At 42.8% G+C, this 10,911-nt stretch overlaps 1 protein-coding gene across 1 annotated transcript; it reads left to right on the top strand.

The window, feature by feature from the left end:
- Nucleotides 1-9,630: 9,630 nt before the first annotated feature.
- Nucleotides 9,631-10,464, top strand: LOC118647152. The gene has a single exon (XM_036291409.1). The coding sequence runs from the start codon at nucleotides 9,747-9,749 to the stop codon at nucleotides 10,215-10,217; it is 471 nt and encodes a 156-aa protein (XP_036147302.1). The 5' UTR covers nucleotides 9,631-9,746; the 3' UTR covers nucleotides 10,218-10,464.
- Nucleotides 10,465-10,911: the final 447 nt, after the last annotated feature.

The raw sequence follows: 10,911 nt of genomic DNA, 5'->3' as shown, positions 1-10,911 counted from the left end.
CGCGGTCTCGCCGAGGGGGAAGGAAGCGGCAGATCAAGAGACTGAAGTGGCGCTTTATTGAGGCCGTAACATTTGACCCGCGAGTCTTTGATCGACCCCCGCCCCCCAAAGGCTCCCCACGGATCTCCGGGGCCGTTCGAATTGCGCCCTCCACGGCCGTCCTTCAACCCCCAACCAATACCCCCAGCACCGCCCTGCCGCGTCACGCCACCACCGATCCCCGCTCCCTTCAGGCGCCCGCCGGCCCGGCTGTCCCCGGGGACGGATACTGCCCCTATCCGGGCTCCCACACGGCCCGTAAGAGTGGACTGCCAGGTCCGTCCACTCCCGCGGCAGAAGCCCCGCATCACGAGCGACGAGGTCTTCGTCGGTTCGCTCCCAAAATTAGTTCTCTCCGCCAAGGCGACCCCTTGGTCAACGGAGACCTACCAGAGGCTCCTCAAGCCTCTCCTAGGAACACAACCTCCAAAACCAAAAAAGGGGGTGGAAAATTGAAAGAGAGAATTTGTAAGCACTAGTTGTAAAAAGAGAAAAAAGAAATATATATATATATCCATACACTGGCGCCTTCTTTTCGTCGCGATTCCTACCCACAGAGCTCACCCTCAACAAATTACGATCCTGGGGAAACCACAGTTCCCGCTCGGCCCCCGCATCCTGGGTTCCCCCAGGACGTAACAGTTAATATAAAAAACTAAACATTTTAGTTAATTTATATAATAAATACTTTGGTTTTTTTTTGTTACATAAATTTCATCATTTATTTTAATCAATAACGACCTCTTCTCATCCCGAACAAAGACTGCACCTGGTCCGATCCCGAGTTAAAGCGATTCAATTCGTTGACTCTAAACTTGGACCGACGAACGTACGGACTTCTTCTTCTTCTTTAACCCAATGGATTTCTGTCTCTGTCGAGACAAAGTACCACGATTTCAAGGTTTTTATGAGCAGCAGTTGTGGGGGTTAGCTGTGTCCTTAACTAATCTTCTTTGTTCCTCTTGTTTATGGCCGAGTCCCCGGGCGTTTCGGGGAATCCATGCAAACCTACAAAGCAGATACCCTGGCGAGAAACTCAACAAATCTCTTATTTATTAGTACATAATGATATATTACTGTTTAAATATGTAAATTACATTCTTCTACGAATTTGATGATGGCTCTGGCTAACTTTTTGTCCAGTTTAATGAATAGGGATTCTATTGTGAAAGGAGCATAGCGTTTATAGTTAAAAAGTTTATTACAGAGTATTTGTCTTGCTTCACTATTATTGGGGCAAACCCAAAAAATGTGGTTGATATCTTGGAAAGGGCAACCACATTCGCACGCCGGAGATTCAATTAAACCGAATTTGTGCTTCGTTCCCCCAGTGTATGGATAACCCGCTATCATTCTAGACAAAACGTTCTGTTGAGGGCGGTTCAGACCGTATTTGGATGTCCTTGTAATATTCAAGTCAGCAAAATTCTCCATATAATAAATTTCTGTCCCTTTGTTAATCGTTCTGAAAAAATCTTCAATCCTGTTATAATCCGTCTTCAAAAACCTCAAGATATCCAGAAATGTAACCTTATCCTCCACGAGTTCCTCCATCAACGCACCATCCTTGACTGCCGAATCGGCTTTTTTATTACCTGCAATGTTTTTGTGAGCTGGGCACCATGAGAAACGCACTATACCACCCTGTTTATGTATATTATTAATTAAATTTCTAATGTCCAGTGATTGAGTTTTACAATCGTATTTTTATATATGTCTGAGGTAGAGTTAATAATATCTAAAATGCTTTTTGAATCTGTACAGATATTAATGTATTTCCAACCTTGAACTTGTGATATCACTATGGCTTTATAGAGTGCCACCGACTCTGCTGTAAAGGAGCTGGTAAAATGATTAAGTTTATATTTATAATATGTGTCAGTATGAGGAATGAACACAATACAACCAAACAAATGAGTATTGTTCTCCAGTTCCGTTCTAGATCCATCCGTATAAATCACAACCTCTTCTTCGTTAGTACAATTGAATGCTATTAAATTGTTGAAAGCATTGCCGGGGTTGTTACACATCAAGGCCAGTCTGCCCGATCTGAAATCAATTTCCACTTCTTCTTGGACGAATGGTCGTGGGTAATGGTACACTGGGTGCATATCCCATATATGAAGGTACTTCTCGTATGGTCTGATATGTGGCCATTTTTTCACTAAAAAAGGAATATTCTTATCTGTCAAATGTTTTGTTTGTGTTGCAATGTAAAAATTTTTGATTTTATTTATAATGATATTATTCTTGAGTTGTATTAATTTACAAACATATCTATCCATTTTGATACTTATGCGACCAGTAAGACTTTTTTGTTGGCTAAATTTCCAGCAAACTCTATTTGGTGTAGACTTGGGCAAGCCAATTGCTACTTTATATACCTGGCATAAGTTCCTTTCCAAAATTTTAACATAGAAGCAAGCGGCACTTATGTACCACATGCTTCCCCATTCTATCTGAGCTCCTATGGTTACGTTCACAAACTTTAAACAGAAAGACGGGCGTATGCCCCAAGATGGTCCAGCTATCCAGTATGTTAATATATTTCATTGATTTGGTTTTTAAATATTTAATGTGGTTTCTCCATCTTAGACCAGGATCCAGTATCATATTCAAATACCTTATCTCTTTACTCATCTCAATTGATCTTGAATCCAGTGTTAGATGACAAGTATTCACAGTAGGTTTTTTCCTGTTGAAGATTATACATTGGGTTTTGGAAACCGATAATTCTAAGTCAAGTGACTTTAGCCAATCTTCGACGTTTGTAAAAGAGGTAGATAATGAGTCTTTGATGACCTCCAGATTATTACCAGAACAAACTATCGCCACGTCGTCCGCAAACTGAATAGTTTGGCAGTTATATGGGATGTGCCAGAGGATGTTCCTTACGTAGATATTAAAAAGAATGGGGCTTAAGGACGAACCATGGGGGAGGCCCCTCTGGATCCATCTGTTATCAAGCCAAGTACCAGATTCAAAGAAGCTCGCACTTCTTGGACCCAGGAAGTTACTGAAGAAAGCTTTATAAGATTTTGGAATATTGAGATTATTAATCATAGAGTATAGAATATACGGATTCACATTGTCGTATGCACATTTTATGTCCAAAAAGAGGGCTCCCGACATCTGCCCTCTAGAAAAAGCTTTATAAACTTCAAGGTTTAATAGTGCCAAGCAATCTTCGCAAGATTTGCCCCTCCTAAAGCTAATTGTATTCTAGGCAACAAGTTCTCTTTTTCCACAAATCTATCGAATCTGTTTAAAATCAACTTTTCAAATACTTTTAAGATGTTGGATGCTAGTGAGATGGGTCTGAAGCCCCCCCTATTTTGCTTAGGAATCAGGACCACGTCCACCTTTCTCCAGTTCGCTGGGAAGGATTCGTCCACAATTATCTTATTAAAGATAGACAGAAGCGATTCAATTGGTTTGATAGGCAACAACTTGAGGAGAGCGTTACTTATGCAGTCTGGTCCTGGAGTGCTTTCAGTTTTTAAGTTGTTAATAATTGAGAGAAGTTCATACATGTTGAATTGTATCTCGAAATCTTTAGGGGAGGCAGAAGTTATTGAATTATCGAAAGGTTGGCTCACCCAGTCGGGTGCCATGTTGTTTATGGTTCCATATATCGCCGGCGTGACATGATTCACAGGAGGACCAACAGGGTTTAGAAATAAACTTTTTCTGAACAAACTAATAACCTGCCAGAAATTTCTGGTGCCCAGGTTGGAGTTTAGGTCATTGGCTTAGTTTACATCGTGCATTTGATACGCGTATCAGGTACCATATTCGTATCAAATTCGTACTAAATATTTAGTACGCACGATGTAAACGCTGCCGGATCAATTTGGTACGAGCGTATCAAGTAGGAGTATCGTACTAAACTGATACGCGTACCAAGTGATACAAATGTCGATGTAAACGCATAAAACGCATTTTAGAGAGAATTTAGCAATTGAGCATAACCTCAGTGCTAAAATCTAAAAACCGGTGTGAAAATGTCTTAGTAGGAGACATCAACATGAATAAATTTGTATTATATTTTTCACAGTACATGCTTAGTACATTCGATGTAAACGCGCCCGTACTAAGGCTTTGGTGCGCACCAAACTTAATACGCGTACTAAGGTTTTGACGATGTAAACTAAGCCATTTACTAAATTCCTAAAGTTTTGGTTTTTCTTTTTATTGATAAGTTTCTTGGTATCCTCTGAAACTTTTCTATATACTTGCAAATTATACCGAGAATGGCATTTCCTAAGATTCTCATAAGCAATTTTTCTTTTCTTCACAGCTCGTTTACATTCCTCGTCCCACCAAGGCTTATCCCGGGTTCTGCCTTTCTTTCTGGTTACTGGTGTATATCTGTATCGACACTTTCGTAAGTCGAAGCTCTTCACATTTATGCAAATCTAATAGATATCTGTCTCCGGGACTTATCCTGACTTCTTCCCTAATGGTTAGAAACTTGAATGTTTTGGATAACAATAATATGATTTGAAGAATTTGTTGTTGTATTTGACTTTTAGAAATCATTTTGTTATGGAATGGTAACAAAGAGGCATGTGATGACCTTGTGATCACAGTCACCTTTATGTAGTGAGCATTATCAGTGTTTCTGACATAGTAAATTATTATATAGTATTGGAATCTTGGTAGAAAGAAATGAATATTAATAATTGTATATATATATTTTTTTAACTTATATTTAAATTATTTTTTCGATTAACTAACAAAGCTATAGAATGATTTGGTCTCTTCCCCTTTTCCTAAATACTCTTTTCTTTTTCTTATAAAGATATGAGTTTCTTCTTTTTATTTATTTATTTCTTTAAATTTAGCAGACAAATTCTCGATGTATAAAGCATTACTCGAAATATGTATCTTTAAGCATAATTTTAAGAACGGTCACAAAGACAAATACTCTGTACAAATATGATTCCACGGTTTAAATATGAATGTTTAGATAACCTTTCATTAATTTGATTGTGTAAATCATCAAAAACATTTAGGATATTATATATGCAAGAATATATCGTGAATGAAAAGGCTGAAATTTCAAAACCAACTTGTTGAGTCTATCATCCTGGGCACCTACCTCTTCAGTCCGGAAGCAATCCGCCGCTATCGAGATCTTGCTGATAGCTTTAATGTTTCATATATTTTACGCCTTCCAGATATTATAGGTTTCCGAGATTCTTAATTCCACGTGGTCATGAAGGAATTCTCAGTATATTGGAGTTCTCTTTGGTCGGAAAATCCGCTCCTATTTAACCATCCTGATAACTTTGATGTTTCGTATATTATTTATGACTTCCAAGTGTTATGGGCTTCCCAGATTATTAATTCCTCGTGGTCGTGGAGAATCTTCACGATATTGCTTTGACAAAATGGCCGATCTCGCGCCTCGTGTCAACCGTAACACTGATGGCGAGAGATAAAGGCTTTCGCCAACCGTCTCCAGATTTCAATCTGCGTTAGATATTCTTAGATGTTCTTAGAGCCGACTGAATATGCACAAGAATTTATTGATAGTAGGAATCGAGGACGTCGACTTGCCGGTACAGAGCTACGCGCAAATTGCGTCTTTCTCACAGAACTGAACAGGACACGTCCGTACAGGTCGGCTCCTACGAAACGAGTCTGACGTACGGACTTAAAACGGGTTATAGCGGGCCTATCGGCACGTTGACCTACATTTTTGAGTCATAAGGGCCACCGCACAAACTCTTCCATAACGCGTTACGTTAAGTACTCCATACGAACCTAAGTTGAACTTAAAATTTAACTTAAATCAACGCACAAAGAAATCCTTAACGTAAGAACTTAAGAACTTACGTTAAAAGTTTTTTTGTGCGTTGATGTAAGTTTAATTTTAAGTACGAACTTATCCAGCTAGCAAAATGACGCAAACTTTGCGCGAAGTTTGCCGCAAACTCGAGCAAACCTTTGCAACAAAATTACGACAAGGTGTGTCCGCATTAAGCTTAGCTTTTGCTGGGAAGGCTTGTTGTAAATAGTATGACGCATATTTTATGCAAATAACAGGGTAAAATTTGCTAATAAAGCATAACAACAAATTTGCAGCAAGAACAAGGCAAACCTTGCTGTACACAATATGATAACAAATTTGTGGCAAGAATAGAGCAAACCTTGCTGTACATAGCATGATAGTAAATTTGTGGCAAAAACAAGGCAAACCTTGTTGTGCAAGCGCGCACGCGGCGATTCGAATTCATTCGCGCATGCGATCTGATTCGCCGGAACGACTCAACGCTGAGCCCGGAGTGCGTGGATCTCGTGAGCCTGATAATCACGAGCGGGTTAGGCATGTAATGAATTAAGCGATTGATATTTTCACTGAAATTTCATTTTATTTCAGTCACAGCACACAATGACGGGTTTCCGTCGGTTCCGAATGATAGTCTCACTGGATTAAGTCGATCATTCAACCACTTCGCCTTTCAATTAACTAATTCGAGAACAGTTATGATAGTCGCCCGCAGTCACACACCGCGGAATTTTTATCGATTCGATTAAGCGAGAAATGCTTTCGAAAACTTGAGAATACGCGCTTCCCCCTTAACTTGCAGGGCGCGGAGACGGCGATCTGTACACCACAGATATCGTAAGCCGACTGACTATCGCGACGCGGCATCCTGAACGCGAACGGAAGCATCATGCTCCCGCTCGATCCAGAACACCCGGCGTACACGAGCGTCTCAGGGCGGACTCAGAAGGCGAGACCACGCGGACTCCACGAGCGAACGAGCCGTTTGGATCCTCGCTCGCGCGCGACACCCGAAAACACCGTGATCAAATGTTCCCGCGCGAACACTTGCTATGCACAATATGATAGCAAATTTGTGGCAAGAACAGAACAAATATTGTCAAAATTTAGATCAACAAAAATGAAATATTAGACTGATTAGTCCAATATCAAATGTGAATGGTGCAATCGTACTTGGTTCTCTGTTCTCAACGAGCCCCTTTTATTAATCCAGTAGGTAAATCTTTTTCACAAGAAATGCGTCATCTCGAGATAGATAGTAAAGTCGGAAATAAAGTTTAAAACTCGATAATGCAACCCTGTTATTTGCATAAAATGTGCGTCATACTATTTGCGACAAGCCTTGCCAACAAAAATTAAGCTGTTTACGGACACACCTTGTCGCAATTTTGTTGCGAAAGTATGCAAGTTTTATTTTGTTCTTGCTACTAATTTGCCGTTATTCTGTGCTTAACAAGATTTCCTGTTTCTGCCATAAATTTATTGTCATGTCGTGTAGCAAGGTTTGCTCTGTTATTTGCTTAAATTTTGCATTTTATTGTGTCGGAACAAATCTTGTAATTTCTATACGTAATATTTATGTACAAGTCTTTCTCTGTTATTTGCAGCATCGTGTGATGAAAAATTTTGCCGTAAATTTGCTCGAAACTTTTAGAAAACAAAGCAACAGACAATTACTTGTCATAAAATTGTTGTCAAAATTGAAACAATCCTTGCTGTAAAGCTTTCACGATATGTGATTTTAACAGGCCTGGCTAGCTGGGTAGATTTATGGAGCACTTAACGTAACGTAACGTGTTACGAAAAAGCTTGTGCGGTGGCTCTAAGAAGTGCGTTCGACCCGAGGCACTTATCCTCTCTTAATCTGTGTACCTACGGGAATTCTACACGTTTTGTTACGTTCTTCCCTGCCTTACCTGTTCTCCCTGAAATATCTTTCCTACCGAATAAAAGAGTCAGGGTGCCTTCACATGCGTAACTTGCGTAAGCGTACCTTGCGTCAATCAATCACATCGTCTTTAAAGCCTCGTCTACAGAAGTCGCAAGCAGCCAGTTGCGACTTGCGACAGCCAATGAGCGTCTAGTTTCTAGTTAAAGCTCGACAATCATTGGCTGTCGCAAGACGCAACTGGCTGCTTGCGACTTCTGTAGACGAGGCTTAACATGTCCTAAGTGTTCCTAAAATCGTCTTAGCGCACGTTAAAGACAATGTGATTGGTCGACGCAAGTTACGCATTACGCAAGATACACCGCATGTGACGGCACCCTTAAAATCCCATAAGCCTGGACGTAACAGAATAAAGTCACTAGTTTATACTCACCCAGTATATGTAAGATGGCAGCGTAGAATAGGTGGCGTGCAATACCAAAGCGGATATAGATGGCGTTACAGATGACGTTAGTCGTATCTTCCAGTTGCCGGCTCTCGGCTTCGAGAAAGACGCGGAATCGGAGCAAGACAGTCGGAGTCTAAAACCTGAAATAGAAACTCGTGTAAGATAGTTACCTGTAAGCCCAAGAGATGGCGTTACCTACTCTGACAGCCGAAGCTGCTCCGGAGCGATGGATGCTGTGCGCCTATCAAAACGGAGATGACGTAGATGTAACGGCAAAGAAAATTCAAGAAGCCGGCGAGATTTTCGGAGCAGGTTCCGGATATCGATGAACGATAAACGCGCGAAAGCAATCACTCTTGTTCGGACGGTGTAATAGATCGGACGTTAGTCCCGCGTGCGTGCAACCTGAAAATAAGTAACTTGTACTGTACTTAGAGAAAATATACGCTTATACGTTTGGTTACTCTTAATCTAGTGTCGATTCTTTTGATTTCCCTGCCTTTGCTTCATCGGGTGAATTTATTGCAGCCTACGCGTGAGTGTGGTCAGGGACCGGTAAAGTGCATGTGTGCGCAGCGTGCTCCCGAGCCGGTGGCATCGAGTTGGAGTCGTGTGGTACGCGGAGTAGATATTCGGAATCCTTTTATCGCCGGGATTTCCACCGGCGACGCGGATCCCAATAGAAGTTAGAGACAAAGAGAGAAACGTTTCAGAAAAAAGGAAAAAAATCGTACAAATATTTCAGAAGTGGGATACGGGACGCGCGAGTCGAGGGATCGCGCCGCGCCGTCGAAGTGAAAGTGTGTTAAAGAAAGACAGGAACATCGGTCGCGACGAGCAAAGGGCTACCGCGCCGGGTCCGGAGTAAAGATAAAGCGTGCGATCGATTCGCGGAGAGGAAACGCGAGCAACGTTTGGAACGCAACCCCGCGGCTCCGACGCCGCAAGAGGCAAACGGAGCGCGAGAAATCGCGAGAACGCGAAGTGAGTGTGTGTGTGTGAGAAACAGAAAAGCAGAGTCATCGTCATGGTCATGAGATTCCGCTCGACCAAGGATCGGCTAGAAACCATGTCAATGGAGGAACTGCTGAAAGAAGCGCAGAGCTATTGGCCAGAAATCGCCGCCGAAAAAGGGGCACTGGTCGAGGCTATCCTAGCTCATTTAGGAAAGAGTGGCCCGGCGGACCTCCAGAAGGAGGCGCGGGGCACATCGAAAGAGGCCGCGGAACTCAGGAAGGGCCGAACAGTATCGAGTTCGTCGAACCCGGAAGAGGCTTCCCTGACTGTAGGGACCCTGCAGCAGGCGCTGAGCACAATAATGAATAGTGTGATGAGACAACAGCAGGAGATGTTGAAACAGCAACAAGAGATGCTGCGGCAACAGCAGCAGTTTCAATTGCAACAGCAGAGCTAATCTTGCGAGGTGTGCAGTCGGCAGCGGAAGTAATAACACGGCGGGAGACGCGACGCCAGGAAGATCAAGAACAGAGAGAGGCTCCCCGGAGCCCCCGGCGCTGAGTACAGGGACGTTGTCCGTAGGCAGCGTTCCTCCCACGAGCCAGGCTCCAGGTCCGATGGGAGGTAACGCGGTAAAGTGGCTAGCTACCATGCTGCCCGAATTTAGTGGATTTGAAGACGAAAATGTCAATGTCTGGATGCGGAGGGTAAATAAGGCGGCGCTGGTACACGGGGCGACGGATGGAGTCACGCTCCTCGCCGCCGCTAGCAAACTCACAAAGTTTGCAAGAAAGTGGTTCGAAGCGAAGGACGATGAGGTCCTAGAGACGTGGTCGGACTTGAAACAGGAGATGCCGAAGATGTTCAACCAAAAAACATTAGTTCACAAAATCTTGCAGAAAGTGGAAGCCAGAAAGTGGAACATGGGCCAAGAGACTTTTGAACAGTATGCCATTTCGAAGTGCGCTATAATGTGTCAGCTTGATTTTCCAGCAAGAGAGCAAATTCACCTGTTAGTAAGCGGAATTCCGATAGGCTCGCTGAGAGCGACGGCACTGTCAGTAAAGCAAGACACGCTGGTTTCATAGATGAGGTCCGCCCGATCCTGGAGGCCAGCGCGGACACAAGTAGAAGACCTGCTTCCTCTGTAGGCAGAAGGGGCATCGAGTGGCGGACTGCCCTAATGATAAAAGAAGCGGAGACCAGCAGCCAGCACGGAGGCAGCAACAGACGGCGCAGACGGCAGCGGGAGTAACGGAAGAGGCCACGACGGATGAGGTGGTAGCAGCCGTGGTAGATGAGACGGGAGCGGTGCACTTGCACACGGTTCAAATGGACACGGTGCATTTGGACACGGTGCTTTTGGACACGATATCTTGCGCACGGTTCAAATGGCCACGGTGCATTTGCACACGGTGCATTTGGACACAAAATTTTATTAAAAATGTACACCAGTTATATGCACACGCAAAATTTGACCACCGGATATTTGCACACGAAAAAATGCCCACCGTTCACTTGGACACGTAAAAGTTGCACATCATTCATTTACATTAATTCTTTACATTAATTTAAACATAAATAGAATCAGAAATAAGTATATACCTGGAAATAAAAACATGAACAAACTCGATTAAATGGAGTTTGACCTCTTTGGACGAGGATGCAATGATGTCCGCGGCTCTTGTTGAGAATTGGCCGAATTCACCGGATAATATGTCCTTTGCTGATTGGCCAAAAAAAAAGGTCTATCTTATGGAAAATATCTCTAATTATTCTATG

Source organism: Monomorium pharaonis, chromosome 8, assembly GCF_013373865.1.
Source record: "Monomorium pharaonis isolate MP-MQ-018 chromosome 8, ASM1337386v2, whole genome shotgun sequence".
NCBI classification, from domain to species: Eukaryota; Metazoa; Arthropoda; class Insecta; order Hymenoptera; family Formicidae; genus Monomorium; species Monomorium pharaonis.
The sequence above is the reverse complement of the archived record's forward strand: the minus strand, read 5'-3'. Positions and strand labels throughout refer to the sequence as shown.

Coding starts and splice junctions, on each gene's coding strand:
- LOC118647152 (XM_036291409.1), top strand. CDS start 9,747: ATGGGAGGTAACGCGGTAAAGTGGCTAGCTACCATGCTGCCCGAATTT.